Here is a 17,192-nt window from a genome sequence, read left to right on the forward strand (position 1 = left end):
CACTACAGTCACTAATTTACTGTAGAACAAACATAAGAAACACACAATTGTAGCCCATTAGGAATATGCGTATGTATGCGTATGTATTCGGCCTCTTCCCCCTCTTCCCCTGATTTTGTCCCCTTCCCCTTCCCCTTCCCCTTCCCCTTCCTTCCCGCATCCTCACCCCTCTTCCACCATGCTGACCTTCCATTTCTGTGTCACAGAATTGTAGAAATGGTACACATGTCTTGCTCGGTCTATATATGCTTGCCAAGTGATGGTTCATGGGATTCAGCCCTGAGTGATTGTGGACAAGTGGCTTGTCATTGGTTGCAACTAAATGCTTCACACACCTCCTCATGAGTGAAAACTGAAGTTCACCTGAGAGCAATTGTTCAATTTAGAGAGATTTCCAGGAAAAAATGATAAAGAAAGGTATTACAGTAAATTAGCTTGACACAATTTGATAACTTGTTCAACAATTTTGTATGTAATGACTAAAGCAATGAAATGAGGACTATTAGTTTTTTAGGAAATGACTATTCAGCGTCCATAAGTATAGTTCATTTTGACTGACATGACATAAACAAATGATAATGTTGTAAAACAGCAGAGAATTGTATGAGAGCAACTGATACATGTCCAAAAGCATTTGCAATTTGTTCAGAGGAAGGAGAAACTGCTACTATGATGTGGACAAAGGACTACATGTTGTGGAGGTTGAACTAATAGTTATGAGAACTTTCATTCTGATCTGAGAATAGCACCAAAGCGACTGAGAAAAACTGTAAGATAAATTATTTCAGTAATCAAAGTATCTATGAGGCTTTCATAGGATTCAGAGTTTTACCCTTCTTGAATCTTGTAATGACATACGACATGTCAATCTGACGATTTATTGGTGCCAGATATAAAGAAAGAGACACATTTTCATAGTCAGCCTGTATCTATGTGATCATACATAAACCCTGGCAATCATTTTGTTTTTTCTTTTCTTTTCTTTTCCTCTCATCCCTACTGCACTGTAACGGTATCTTACTTGTGAGGAGTACTACCACCCTCTGTTGACTATTCTATGTCAGCACATAACTGCAGGGCAGAGAGACTAAAATATTTACTGTCAGTGCTCTTGCATCTTTAACACAATTCCCTCTGCATTTCAGCCAGCTGTTAACATTGCTGCCACATAGCGAGGGGTGAAATCATCAACCAAAAATTATTTTGCCAAATCTGTGGTTGCTATTAATGATGAGCTTTTTTCTTATAAATAACATACAAAAGAACTTTTGTATTCACCCTTCGTCAGAGTTGTTCAATTGGTTGAAAATGACTCGAAAGCCTTTGCATCAGCATAATTTATTGTATTTCTACTTCAACGTGAGCTAACTGAGAAGAATATATCCAAATATTGCGTGCTGTAACCACACATAGAGTAATTAAGCACGAGTAAGTGAAGAGAAGGGTGCAAAGAAAGGTGAGAGGAGACAAAGAGGACAGATGAATGGCTATACAGTGAAGAAGAAAAAAGAAAGAGAGAGAGAGCCTGGCCATCTATTTTTCTCTCCGTTCCCTCCCCTTTATGGGTCCATACTGAAGAACATAGAAATGTGAGCTTGCTATTAGAGGGAGAGAGTGGTGAGATAGGAGGAAGGAGGCACGGAGGGTAGGAGAGAGTTACAAGGAGGTGGATGAACATTCGATATCGTGAGACGAGAGGAAAGGAGGAAAGTGACATACACAGAGGAGATGGGAGGAAGGGTGGAAGAACAGGAAGAGAGCGGAGCGAAATGATAGATAGATAGATAGATAGATAGATAGATAGATAGATAGATAGATAGATAGATAGATAGATAGATAGATAGATAGATAGATAGATAGATAGATAGATAGATAGATAGATAGATAGATAGATAGATAGATAGAATCATATCTGTTCTCTCTTAGTTTTCATTCACAGTTGTAGCAGAGTTTTGCGAGGAGCAGCACTTTCCCTCTGTGCCACACACATAAACTCTTTTCACACGCACACGTGCATTTAAACAACCAACACCTTCAATTTTTCTGCGCAGCGGACGCACAGCCTCCCCTCCCCTGTGACTCCAGGGGAAGAGGGGCAGCAGTGGATTCACAGCTTACACACATGCACATGCTCTAGCAGTTCCTGTCCTCACACATCAGGGGAAGCACATGTGTCTTAGAGTGGAAACGCCACAGAGGGATGCATCATGAAGGTGAGCTCTCTTTACATAAATTACTTGTGCAAATTATTTGTCCATTGATCTTTGGCTTTTTGAACTCAGTGTGTGTACGTACATGGGTGAACAGAGAGTAGTTTTTGAATGGTGTCAACAGCTTAAACAACAGCTTGAGGAAGGTTTCGTAATAGCATTAGAATATGTCATATTCTGTTTGCGGTTTGTATTTGAATTGAACTGAATTTCATTAAACTAGTTATGTGGCAGCGCTGTTTTGGAGCAGCGTCACAGCTCCTTATAACTCTGAACCTGTGAAGACTCTCTGAACCTGTGAAGTGCTTCTATGATGCTATGCAGAGAACAGAGGCTTTACTTCACAATGGGGGGTAAATTAATTCAGAGTGGGCTTTTGTTCTCTGATAAATTGATTTATTACATTTTAAATAGTTTTTTCTTCTACAAATTCCCTTCTATATCTTCATGTTCCTTGGACCAGTGATGTAGCGTCTATATGCGTGTATCATTTTACCCACGTCAAGGGTACAATACAAAAAATATTACTTGGTTAGGTAAAAAGTTGTGTGAAATTACTTTGATAAGATTTCGTGGGGAACATATTCACATTTCTCTTCTTTAAATAGAAAAAGCAGTGAATTTCCTTTTATGATTAGATTGGCGAGATGTTTCAACAGTAGCACAGGATGTCTACAGTATCAGTGTCAGACCCACCGAGGACTGAATAGGATTTCTTGGCACAAAAACATTGTCAAGCTGAAAAACACATTGTTCTTAAAGCAGCACAACGTAACTTTCAGCTTTTGTTGAGTTTGGCGGCTCCTTTGGACAAAAGCGGTAGTGCTTTACCAGTAGTGTGGCAGGGTTCCTACCATCCACCTCAAAGTTACATAGTGCCAGTGAAGGCGATACAGACCCCTCAGACCATGACAGAGGTGTCATTAAACCTGTTGTAAGTTGATGTTCCATCACAATGACTCTGGAAATATTATATTAAGGTGGAAAATTTACATAGTGCTGCTTTAACAAGAACAATGTTGCTTGCAATGCAGATGTGTTTACATGCCTCAACAGTTACCACAGCTGGAATTGTAACTTTAGGCATTGTGCTGTTGAAAAATTATCATTATCATTACTATTAAAGGCAGGAAAACAAGTTCTTGAAAACATTAAGATTTTTTGATTTATTGAATGCAGTGAGGGTAAAGTAATTTTTCTCAGAGAAGCTATGATGTGGGCAGAGGAGGTTGCAGTAACATGATGCCAGAATCTTTTTATGGTAATTTACAACTTGTGTTGCAAAGATTTTCAACTTAAAAGCAAATCCAAGTTATTTCTTTCTTCAAAAAATGTACCGCTCAGAGCATATTATAATGATAGATCATTAGAGTAGCACAAGAAAAACTTTTGCAGTTTCAAAACACTCAGACTTATTTGTTCTCTTCTTCACTCACTCATTTTTCTCTTTCATCACTTTCTTGAGGCTTTTCGTCACCTCTGCCATGATGTCCATCGTAACTCTGTGAGCTAGTTGCATTGTTAGTGATCACAAGTGACGCGCAGTTGTTGCAAGAGACGAGTAGGATGGGAGTTCAAATTTACTTCATCTGATTTGTTTTGCAGAGATAATGGATTGGAGACTACGAGAGTTAGACCATGCTTTCTAAAAATAATCAAATGTTACTTTAAATGAAACGGAAACTCATATTTAACAAAAAAAAATATGCTGTCTAAAACCTTTTTAACAAATTTACAAGTCAAACTCAAATCTTTTTCCAGGTCACTTTAGCTCTGTTACGTAAATGTTGAGTAAGTTCAGTTAACTCACTTTTTTCTTGGGTAATTGCATATTTATTGCACGGCTGTAAGGACATGGAATTTTTTTTTTTTAAACTTCATAATGGTACCACTCTGGCTTTGTCCTATTCTTCAAGGAAAAAATGTTTCAAAGTCCCCAAATGGGATAGTTGCAGAAACATTTTTCATTTCAAAATGCACCACACATTCTCTATTGATTTGTGTCCTTTCACATCAACATTACGTAACAACACGGTTCCCCAGAATGAAATATTCCTGGAGGAGTTCCATTCACAGCCCACACTTTTATCATTATAGAAACTAAACTTCTATACTATAGAAATACTTCACTTCGGGGGCACGGTGGCGCAGCAGGTAGTGCAGCCGTCTCACAGCAAGAAGGTCCTGGGTTCGATTCCCGCCGGGGATGCTGTGGACGCTGAAGTGCGTGTTAGTTCCCCCATGACTTCAGTGCCCACACCCTGGGTGGGGTTGGCGAAAGGATCTTTCAAGTTTGTATGTTCTCCCCGTGTTCCCTTGGGTAGCTAATGTGAGCTACCCTCACAAAAACATGCAACAGTCCTGGGCTATACATGCCCCTTCTGGCCAACCGGGGCGCCAGATGGGGTGGGGAGGATCCGGCCGGAATAACGTGATCCTTCCACGCGCTACGTTCGGCCGGAGAAACCCCACCCTGTCTGGTGAAAAGATACGGCCTGCTCACTCCTCAGGTTAAGGAGGAGACCTGAGCTCAGTGCAGGGCCCTCCCGGGGTTGGTAGAGGATGGCAATGCACAGGACTGTTAGGTAGGAGCACTGGGTGATAAAATGGGGAAAAAACCGGTATTTAAAAAAAAAAAAAAAAAAAAAAAAAAAAAATACTTCACTTCCCAATAACCAAATTGATTAGAAGTAAGATAGTACTTTGAGATTATTTGTAAGCACTTCTTGCATAAGCTTTTCTCTAACAGACATATTTTGTTTATTCTCTACCATAACGTGTAAATTCACAATTAATAAACCAAGGTTACACCAGCCAAATAGTTGTTACTTTTTAAGCATTTCATTTAGACTTACTCAATAATGTTCACTTGAAGGGGCATCAAGAAAGTTCAATAACGACAATATATTGAGTAATGACATGAAATGTAATTAAACTAAACTGGAATGATCTTAGTGCCTGAATTTAACTTGGTCATTATTTCTGCAAAGTGCCCAGAGATTACTTTCATTATGGATTGCAACTTTCTTATCGTTTCACTGATGCTTGAAGGCACTAAGTCTGGCTGTTTTGGAGTCCTCTGCTGAGCAGTAAATAGTACATACATATCAGACCTATCCAGACATAAGGCACAAATCTTGTTAGATTCTACAGCAATTTTAAAAAGAGTGCAAACAGTCAGTCTTTGAAAAGAGTCGATCCTCTCAAGACTTTCTGCTTGTCTTTGTCTTATCCCACATCTTTCCTGTAACTGTTTCTCTTCATCTTCTGGTGCCATCCATCCTTGAGGATGAATGTACAGATTAATGACTGATAAGTGAGCTGATGGGTCAAAATGGACTGGCCAGCTTTGACTCAGAACACTCTGTTTGTCTCCGGGAAGTAGAAGAAGTAGAAGAGAAAGGAAAGAGGGAGAGGAGCATAAGATTTCAAGATGCTGGGTGTACAGATACACATTCACAAACATGTTTTTCCACACACACACACACATATACCAATGGCACACAAAAACAGACCATAAAGCCAGCATGCAATTATGCAAAACACCAACAGATAATAAGTCCAAATGGCATCCTTGGTGCTACTGGATTTTTCATGTCAAAACAATGGAGCAAATCAGGAATCACATTTTCTCTGTGTGGTATGTTTTGAAAGAAGACGCTCTGGTCAACTTTCACATCTTGCTTAAAAATAAAATTCTATTTGAAGACTAGAGTTTGTGCTAACCGCACTTCAGGTTTAAAGTAGTACATGTTGACTATAGGGACTGCTGCCTCGTGACGGCTTCTGCTTTTCCCTTCTGGTATTATCTGCTCCTGTTCCCACAGATTAATAAGATGTAGTACACAAAATACATGCTGATAAAAGAAAAAACGCCTGAGCTATGCATATAAAGGGGATTAATTCAGGTCTAGATTAAAAAGGCAATGTTCACAATCGCACATTTTTATTAAGGGGGATGGGATTTTGTCCTATTATCATAATTAATCATAATATCTTTTACATTTTATGACCTGAGAGGATGATTCAGACTCAGTTCAACTCATTTTCTTTCAAAATTACATTATACAATTAGTCTGAAAGGAGGGCATTTTGTTTATTGAATTACTAATAATAATTAATCAAGATAATGAACAGTTCATTTAAGCAATAAACATGAGCAGCAATAAACATGTTTATGTTTAGTGGTATATTTGTGGGTGAACAACTGTATCTTTGTAGGCGGAAAGATGTTTCATTCTTGTGCCATTTTCTTTATAAATTGCACAAATGTAAATGTTGTTTCTTATATAAAGTCTCATCTCATCTTGTCATATAATGCCAGTCTCCAGGCTGCTACCTGAATGCTGACTGTAAGAAACCGACTTTGCATGTCTCACATTATTATATAATCTCTGCTAGAAGAAAACTGTTACAAACATTTATAATGCAGGAGATGCCTGAATAGATCAGCAGTTTGTCCTGTCTTTACTGTACCTTGCTGTCAAAAGTAAGATATTCTTTTCATGTTCCAGCAGATGATGTGATGTAGAAGGGCATAATTCATTTCAGTATCCTTCAGTGCTAAATTAAAGCAGCTGCACTTCCTTGAGGTTCTTAAAGATGCTTCACACCATATATGAATGTCTTCCTCATTTCCAACTGGCTGGGGAGTCTTCGCTCTTTAATCGTCTGTGGGGTCTTGACTTGTACCTCATCATCATGAAAGTCGTTAAGTCCAACATAAATCAGTATATGAAGGGTTGTTGAGCTGTCCAAGGAGATATCTTAGAAATAGATTGATGCTTCAAAGAGGGAAAAAGGAGGTCGACAACATTGTATTGAATTTTTATGAAGCTGGGAAGTGGACTATTGCAGGATCTAATTCAGCTCTTGTCTATCTCTGTGAGGTTTGCCGGTTTCTCCTGTGGCTGTTTGAGATCTCTTGGTTTGACTACTTTGACTGGTGTAGGATTGAGTGTGCATGGTTTCATTTGTCTCTTTGTGACCCAGTCCAGGCTGTAACCAACCTCTTGGCTGATAACAGCTGGGAGAAGCTCCAGCTGGCTCAAAACACTTCCCAGGACGTGATGAGCATTGAAAATGGATGGGCGGATATCTGCTCTCAAACAATTACAGGGAGTCTCAGATTGAACATCATTAGGAACACTGCTGACTAAACTTGAAACGCACTGACTGTAGCTTCCAGAGGCCAAGACAGCAGACTACTGACAATCTGCCGTCAAAAACAACGCCTGGTTTCAAGTCATGCAGATCTAGATTTAAAGTAAATCTGAATTGTAGGTAGTCAAATGAGTAATTTTTCTTCTATATCTAGAACTTATGACGGAGTATTAGGGCCAAACTAAGACAAAAAAAAAAAGGAAATTACGAGAATAAAGTCGTAAAATTACGAGAATAAAGTCGTAAAATTACGAGAATAAAGTCGTAATATTACGAGAATAAAGTCGTAAAATTACGAGAATAAAGTCATAGCCTAATGTTGCGAGAATAAAGTCGTAATATTACGAGAAAAAAGTTGTAAAATTACGAGAATAAAGTCATAGCCTAATGTTGCGAGAATAAAGTCGTAATATTATGAGAATAAAGTCGTATTATTACGAGAATAAAGTCATAATATTACGAGAATAAAGTCGTAAAATTACGAGAATAAAGTCATAGCCTAATGTTGCGAGAATAAAGTTGTAATATTATGCGAATAAAGTCGTAATATTAGTAGAAAAAAGTCGTAAAATTATGAGAATAAAGTCATAGCCTAATGTTGCGAGAATAAAGTCGTAATATTACGAAAAAAAAGTCGTGAAATTACAAGAATAAAGTCATAGCCTAATGTTGCGAGAATAACGTCGTAATATTATGAGAATAAAGTCGTACTATTACGAGAATAAAGTTGTAATATTACGAGAATAAAGTCGTAAAATTACAAGATTAAAGTCATATTGTTGCGAGAATAAAGTTGTAATATTACGACTTTATTCTCGAAGTATTACGACTTTATTCTCGTAACATTAGGCTATGACTTTATTCTCGTAATTTTACGACTTTATTTTTCGTAATTTTACGACTTTATTCTCGTTATTTCCAATTTTTTTTGTCTTAGTTTGGCCCTAATACTCCGTCGTAAGAACTTGCATATTTAAAGAAAGTATTTCAAAAGAGATCATATCAAATCTTTTAGCAAAACAATCTATTCTGTTACACAGATTGTTAAGCAGCTCCGCCTCCTCATGTCACTATGGTTTCTCCCGCCTTCCACACCTGGTCCACATCTGCAATCAGCCCTGGGCTGCTACTACAGCACTCCACTCCCAGCCATCACTGCCACGTTGTTCTTTGCATTATGCCTTACTTTCCAGCACTCACCTTTGGACTGATCACCCGGTTTTGACCCTTCCTGTGTCCGTCCTGGTAATCACCTCAGCCTTTAGTTTAAATATATCGTCTACATTATGTAATATCAGAAGATTCTAAGTATCAAGTCAAATGTCTGTGCGTGTGGGACAATACTAATCATCTTGGGATGCTTATGAGCGTTAAGAGAAGTGCATTCATAACGGTTCTTGAATAAATTACTACGAGGCTTGGGAAGTCATTTAAATAGCTGTGTAAGAACACAGTTGGCCGTGCGATCAAGAAATGTTGCTCAAAGCTCTATCTTGTAAAGAGGAGGCTATACGGTATGTATAAACATTATCTAGATACGCCAATATCTACACTGGTCCAAGGCTCATTCACGATTAACCTGTTTGTGAAAAACTGTCCTGTGGTCAGATGAACCCAAACTTAAGTCATGGTAACCATTGCTCATGTGTCCTCTGGAATACAGAGGAGAGGGGCCATCTGGCTTACTATCAGCACTCAGCTGTGGAATGGACAGTTTGCCCATTTGGAAAAGTTTTAGAGCAACATACTGTATGTCTGAGCCCTGCAGAGCTCAGTGGGTTGGATGGGCACCATTTACAGAGGCTATTGTCCTTGTGTAGGCAGCACAGGTTTTAATCCTGGCCCGTCGCTCTTTCCTGCGTGTCTTACCCCCTCTCTCTATACCCATTTCCTGCCACTAGTGCCAAAAAAAAGAGCAACATATGCCCACATTAAGACATCTTTTTCACTGAGGTCCTTGCATCTTTAAGCAAAATGAGGTTAAACCACATACAAAATCAAGTGTTCATAGTGAAAAGGTCTGGGTTCTTAGTTGCCCAACATGCAGGCCATGCCTAAGTGAAAACGTTAGGTGCATTGTGACATGAAATATACAACAAAGAAGATCCAGAACTGTTCAGTAGCTAAAATCTTATGTTAGACAAGCGTTAAACAAGATTCCTTCCCAACATCTCCACAAACGGATCTCTTCACTTTCCAGGTATGTTGTTATGAGAAGAGAGATGCAACACAGTCATCAACACCACCTCCTAACTTTGAAGAGATGTGACAGCCATCAAATTTTGCTAATTTTATTCATTTTGTTCAGTAGTACTCTCAGTAGTGTCTCCTTTGCCAGAAAGTAGTCTGTTTCATCATCTGTGCCAACTGAATACCTGGACCACAAACAAGACGGTGTAGTCTAGCAGTAAACATGACATCTTATACACTGCAGAAGCTGATGAGACTCAGGGGTAATCTTGGTGACAGAAATGTGTACAGAAGCATCCTGGCACTTGCAGGTATAAGCTGATGTTCAGGCTCTCAAATACTGACAGTGTATCTTTTGTGAAATTGATAGCCATAATGTCTTCAGATATTGAAAAAGCCATAACTCCACTGTAATTCTTGCCTAACCTTGTTATTGTGACAGTGAAAACCATATCACTGCTGCAGTTCTCAAAACTGATCAGTGTATACAGTAAACGGTGAACAATACTCTACTTAGTATGTACTGCATCCTGGTACGGCTGTTATTGTTAATACACTCACACCACATGCACACCACACACACACACACACACACACACACACACACACACACACACACACACACACACTAAACACGCAAATTATACAACTGAACAGGGAATGCTCCTTTTTTTGTATAATACAGTATCACTCATTTTTGTTTGTATATATCTGTACTAAGCTAAAATACTCCAGTGAAAATCAGTGCTGCATTTAGCTTGCTGAGTGCTTTAGCAGAACGATTACTGATGAGGAAGTGGTAGTGGCTAGCCATTGGCTGAGCTGACTGCCAGTCATATTGGAAATAAATGCAATGCTTTATATAAATTATCCTGGCATGGTACAAAACGATTCACCCCACTCAGAGTTGCAACGGGAGAGAAATCAAACAACTGGGACCAAAACAGTTTGAACAATTGAACCAGGCTGCAAATATGTTTATTTCTGCTCTAAACCTGGACATTTAAACATGAAGGTCAAAGAAGAGCGACTCTATTTTGGAGCCTGCCTCCAGTGGCCAGTCGAGGCACTGCAACAAATCTTAGATCCAAATGAGACTCAAGGTGGAAGTGAGATGGTTGGCACCTGGAGGAAAGTCATAATTTCCCATGGGCTCCAGACTTCGGGCAGTCATTAGCTGCAAAGGAGTTCCTTCCAAGTATTAAAAACAACGGTTATATTAACAACTATGTTGCTTTGTCCAAATACTTTTGATCCCCTGATAATGGAGGTGTCTCGCTTAAAATGCCTGTGATTTTTTGTGAAACCGTTTAAATTAAATCTGAAAGTTGACACTTTGATCCCAACATGATTGTTTTATCTAAAATGCATTATATACTGTATAACAAGGCAAAACAATAAAAACTGTGTCATTATCCAAATACTTTTGAACATGCCCATATTTGATCTGTGTTTTACATCAACAATACATTTACCGGTATACACACAGTGTGTAGATCATGTGCTCAATCTCTGTGTGGTTAAGAGCAATGTTGGTCTGATAGTGCTTGCTTCCTAGAAGCAGCTTCTACTGACTGGACACAAACACACACGCACACACAAAATACTGATTCTGCATTTTGAGTAGACACATTATTCAACATCCCGCACTAACAAGGGATTAACCAGGCAAAACAAATGACACATTACAAGATCTTAACAGAGAAAGCACAGTATGATTTGTCAAATCATTAATTATGAATGTGTCTGGGGGGAGGAGAGGAGAGGAGAAATATGTGTATCTTTATTGCTTTACAAATTTTATAGTTGTATATATGCATCTGAAATAGTTTGTCCATATATTGGAAAGAATTTATGGGATAGCCAGGAGCCACAGTCAGGATTGAATTATACTAAAGTAATAACACAGTACATCAGTAGGATTTCAGTTGTGTGGCTTTTGTCTGTGTGATAGATGGAGTTTGTTTTTTTGTGAAACCAGCAGCCTTAACTTTGTGTCCTTGATTCATGTCTCTGATAGAACAGCCTGACAAAACTGGGAAAGTGCCTTTATGTAATTTTTGCAACAGCTGCATCAATTCTCCCTAAGCTTCTGCCACTGCTCAAATAATGACCACATTCATTTCATTTCAGTTAACTAGGAGAGACACAATATGCAGAAGATCTGTTTGTAAAAAATTGATGTGCTTGTAGAAGATGTTTTTCGGATACAGTGGCTCTGTATTATAGACCTCTTACACAGTAGCCAGTTAATGTTCCCAGCAGGAAAAACATGTTAAACTAATAGCCTTAATTGTGGCTCATGCATAATAGGAGACAGGCCTGCAAGAGACCGGTGTTAATGAGACGGTGCCAGCATGAATGTCATTCATTTTACCTGCACAGCTACAGATATGAACATTCACAGTGAATATAACCATAACTGGCCAACCAGTAAGTCATTTAGTTTTTGTTCCTCATATGAGTGAAAATTGTTGATTTCAGAGACAACGGATGCAAGTCCATTTCTTTTGAATGATTTGTGGTGATAGTGTGGACTGGAGACTGAATTGAATCATTTAATGCTAAAGTATTAATATTGACATAGGCAAATATACTCTCTTCGGATAACAGCGGTCAGAAAAACAACAACAACTAAAAAAGTGCTGGTGTCGACACAAAAACAAGCAACTACTTCTACAGATTTTACACAACTGCACGAGTAGGTGTCAGAAATATTGAAGCGGTAACCAAATGAAGACATGGGAAAGTAGAGACAAAAGACTTTAATGAACAAAAATCTTCACGACCACCACTGCAGAACAAAAAAAGTTACGTTGACAGCAAAGTGCATGCAGAGCAGAACTTGAGCTGAATGGAAAGCAACAAGAGAAACACGCAAGGAAGCCATGCTGAAGACTTTGGTTACTCAGTATGATCACTGATGAGGACAGATGATGGACAACTGACTGTCTATAGACATGAGCAGTAAATGTAATGTCCCTGTAAATATATTATCATATCCATTACGCAAACGGTACACAAAGCAAACTGGAATAAACCATGTGAGTCCAGATTCCAAAAACAGTCAATATTTCACTCCCTAAAGCCGAGTTATGAAGTTCTATAGTACTACAGATAACAAGTACTACAGTACCACTGGATAATATGTGTTTGTCATCTCATTGTAAAAAAGATTTTAGAATCTAGTTTGGTAATTTCAACATTATCCGTGTCCCATTTCACTCATTATCCAGGCTGTAACATTCAGCAAATATATATTTTAAAATTAGGTTTTATATTAATAGTGTGGGGAAAAAAAAGGAAATTAAATTTAAAAAATACATCTCAAATAGAGACATGAATTGCTTTCCAGAAGCATCATCCTAGGGGTAGTCGTCCACAGCTAGCTAACATTGAAGAACCATAAATATAGATATTTTTGCCACCTGTCCTGCAAACATGTGGTGGCACAATGTTGGGCAACGTTGAATGCAAATTGAAACTGGCACGCTGTTAGTGCACATAAATAGCGATCAAGGACTTTATTACTATCGGTAATGTTTATTTTGCTATGCACTTAACACTATGGGATATGGAGCTTGGGTGCAGACCATGAGCAGAGATTTGTGACATAAATTTCTTTGTTTTATTTTTTTCTAGCACAGAATTAACTGTTGTTTGCTCTTACTGAGGCATTTTTCCAGGGTCTTTATAACATTTCTTGTGTATATATATGTCTGTCCTCAGAGAGTTCTGCTGCCCGCTTAGGATTCAGGGACAAATGTTATGTCCTAAAGCCATTTCCTGAACCACTATACCTATAAAGTAACATTTTACGGTAAGAATTCTATACTGTAAGTCTGAGACACTTCCCCCGACAAAAGAAATTAAGTGCACACAGTATGAGTAATACAAGAAAATGCACGCTCGCATACACACACTCTCACACACAACTGATGCACACAGCCAATAAACTGAAAGCACTACATAGACAACGAAACATATCAATCACTAACAATAGAGATGAATAGATACGTCCTTGTGTTGCTCTTGTTATCTGATACTTTGTCAAAGAACTGCTTTTAAGATTTCTATTGCGACTGAAAACACACGGGAGCAAGCGCCCCCAGTAAAAATAGCAAAAACTGCCGTAATCTACAAAGTTCTGAACCGTCTGAAGCCTTGGGGCTCCAAGTTTGCATACAAGGTCATGGTGATGAGTTATTGCTCCGCTGTATTTCAGCTGCGCTGCAGATATTGTGCCAAAACTCCTACGAGAGCAGTTCATCACATTGTCTCCATGGTGACACTTTAATATTGTGATTACAAAACAATGCAAATTTCTCACAAGTATTTTGTGAATGAACCTCTTTACAGATGTTTTAACATCACAAAAAAATCTAGTTTTATAATCCCAACATCTTCTGAATATTGAACCACAATGAAATACTACTTTTTTTATTTTGGTCTGGGTCATATCTGCTGAAAAGTGCAGCTTTCAGAGAGCTATACGAATTCATATGAAGGGGTGGAGACTTGAAGCTTTCTTATGAATCACTTCTGTCTCTTTTACTGTACTTTCTCTCATTTTCTTTGTTCCCTGTCATTGTGATAATTTAGCCAAGGCCAGTGGCTTGTCGGGGTATCGAGCCCAGGCAGCTCTTCTGGCAGAACTTTAATGAAACATTTTTTGGCTTACAAAGCCGATTGTGCCTGGTTTGGGTGTGTGTGTGCATTCATACTCAGTAAACCGTTGTCTGTCTATGCACCAGCTGAGCCAGTGTAATTGAACATCCTGCTGATTCCGCCACAGGCGCATGCACAAGTGGTGGCATGGCTGATCGCGATGTGACCCGGGGCAATAGGATACCCTTATTGTTTTAGACGGAGGAAAAAACGGCAGGAAACGCCATCACATGGTTGGAACTGTGGATAAAAATGCAGTGTTCTGCAAAAAAAAACCTTACTTTTTAGAAAGATGAGAACACTTTATAGTACTGTAGTGAACAGTACTGCAGTATTGTGTCACATTACCAGACGCAGCTTATTGTAACAGGGTTCATGGTCCCTACTGCTGCACGAATGCAGTTTTAAATCTCCCAGTTAAGTAAATACTTGAGCTGAGCTGACTGGATGCACGTACATTTAGCTTTGCTAACATGGGATCAAGTCTTATCATAGTCAGCAGGGTTCTGTTTGTCATTTAAGTGAGAATATAATGAACATATTGATTTTGGGAGCAAAGCTAAGATCAATGTGCAAAGCTGCTTTGCAAGTGGATAAAGCATGAAGTGACAGAGTGAGAAAGCCTAGAAGGATATAATACATCATAGAGCAGATGTAACAGCTGTATATGAATAAAATAGCATTTTATCAATTATAAAAAGATAATATGAAACATAGAATATTACTGCAGCTTATCCAGCACGTGTACTGCAAGCAGAACCTGATCAAAGGAACATATCTTAAAAACAAAAATCACTGCCTTGGACTCGACATGTTGTTAGAGCAACAATGTTCACTTGTAAAAAGCAAAGCTGATATTTCCGTGCATTATTTATTTCTCTATATGCTGCTGCTCCAAAAATGGTTGATTTTCTGAACCCTGTCTATCAGGGATTCACCCCTTCTTTCACCGACCCTAAATGCTGTGCTTGCAAACATTAGTGGAAAGGTTTTTTTTTTTTTAATGATTGTACAAAATATACTGTGAATATCTTTGTTACCAATCAATACATTTTCACTCAGAAATGTGACCATACATACCTATTATTGTTATGCTGTGATCTTTTTGGTATCTTAATCAATACCGTGATTCCTTTATTTTGCGTGTGAGTGAGTGTGTTTTAGGAATGTATATCGTTCACAGTGGTGGGTCAGCTTCAGGTCTCCTCCTGCTGTTTGCCCTCAGAGACAGAAAATGACCTCTGTCTGTAAAGACTGTTCCTGAAAAAGGTCAAAGGAATGGTTAGTCAAACGCTGCTGTGGGGGAGGGGCAAGTCACGTTGCCTCGTCTGTCTGGCCTTCAAAAGACCGATGCATTAGCGGATGTGTCTTTGTCTAGTTGTGCATTTTAAAATGCACACAGTGTACTTTAAACTTCCCTCTGTAGTTCAGGACCTTATTAGCAAAGCTAAAAAAAGAAATGAATAGAAGATGTAATTAGGGTTGTCTGTCTTTTCTTTTGTTTGTTAAACTTTGACATAGATGAAGATGAATCTAAGCTGATCACAGCCCACCAGTGGGTTTAACAAGCAAACATTACATGTAGGTGCTTCCACTAATCGATCATGTTGGTCTGAGAGACACAGGAATCCAGAGGTAGCGGAAGCATTCTCGCTAGTTCAGAGAAACTCATTAGTTCAATTCCCACCGGAAAAGAAAAGGGCATAAGTCAGGTTTTGTGCTGTTGAGGCTCTCAGCCTCTCCGATATCAATTACTCTCTAGTTGAAGCAGTGTGTCGACCTGGAGACATTCTGCAATTGAAATCATAAATTGTGATTTTGTTGTCAAGACAGCTATTTCCTGCACAAATTACATTCACGTTATATAACTCCTGTTTCTCAGCTGCCCCTGTAAAGACGTGACATGTTAAATTAAATAGGATGATAGATCATTTCAGCACAAAACTGAACAAAACAATGTGCTAACCTTCATTCCAAAGCACGAATTGGGGAATAGATCCCAGGAAGAAGGTGGAGATAAAGAGATGGAATGAACAAATAAAGACTGAAAGACGACAGCACAATTCCCGGCTAGGCCAAAATTGATGAGTTTTTTTGTTTTGTTTTGTTTTGTTTTGTTTTGTTTGTGTAGGTATGAGGCTGACTGACTGTCAGAGTAAATCTAACTGACTGAAGCTTCTGAGACTCTTTAGCTCCAGCTCGCTTCCTCCAGACTGCCTCCAGAGGTGATGGATGACTTTCCTGCTGTGTCTTTAATTTACACAGCAACTCCTTTTAGACCAACTTTATTTACAACGATCAAAGGAAATAGATCACCGCTGGAGATTAAAAAGAAAAGGCTTAGTCTAAAAGGAAGTCTATTTAGACAATCATATATGGCATAAACATAATAATAGGAAACAATACAAAAACATTAACAATGCTAAAGAGATAGAGTAGTTTAATAATGTAAGAATGCTGACAATATGTATAGCCTGTTTGTCTGTATTTATAATGTTCAGGTCTGTTGCATTAATGTGTTTTTAATCATCATTTCCATCTCATTAATGGATTTATGAAACTACATAGGAGCTAAAAATAAGCTCAAACCTGTCTTCCAACAGGTTTCAGTTATAAAACAAGATAATTCGTTATTGAACTTAGTATTCCTCAGTAAACACACCTGAAATCCCTGCACAAGGGCAATAGTCTCAGTAAATGGCACCTGCTCAACCCACTGACCTATCCAGAGCTTTCGTTTAAGCAGATGCAAGATCCACCATCTCAGATGTGCTCCTGCATAGTTACTTGTTTGGTCAGGCTCTCTTTTTCTCTTCAATCATTCATTGAGTCGCTTAGTTACCTGTGCCATGATGTGCACTGTAATTCTGTGAGCTAGTTTCATCAAGGTAGTTTGATAGTACTCTAAAATGTACCAAAACCAGGATGGGAGTCAAGTACTTTGGCTGGTTAAAGGGACTG

At 38.6% G+C, this 17,192-nt stretch overlaps 1 protein-coding gene across 1 annotated transcript in view; it reads left to right on the top strand.

Moving 5' to 3' along the window:
• Nucleotides 1-1,735: 1,735 nt before the first annotated feature.
• Nucleotides 1,736-17,192, top strand: part of LOC133463303 (inactive phospholipase D5-like) — a 58,302-nt gene continuing 42,845 nt past the window's right edge. Inside the window, exon 1 of the mRNA XM_061744776.1 lies at nucleotides 1,736-2,213. Within this exon, the coding sequence (XP_061600760.1) occupies nucleotides 2,208-2,213 (6 nt within the window). The 5' untranslated portion in view covers nucleotides 1,736-2,207. The remainder of the gene's footprint in view (nucleotides 2,214-17,192) is intronic.

This window comes from Cololabis saira, chromosome 17 (assembly GCF_033807715.1).
Source record: "Cololabis saira isolate AMF1-May2022 chromosome 17, fColSai1.1, whole genome shotgun sequence".
Lineage (NCBI taxonomy): Eukaryota > Metazoa > Chordata > Actinopteri > Beloniformes > Belonidae > Cololabis > Cololabis saira.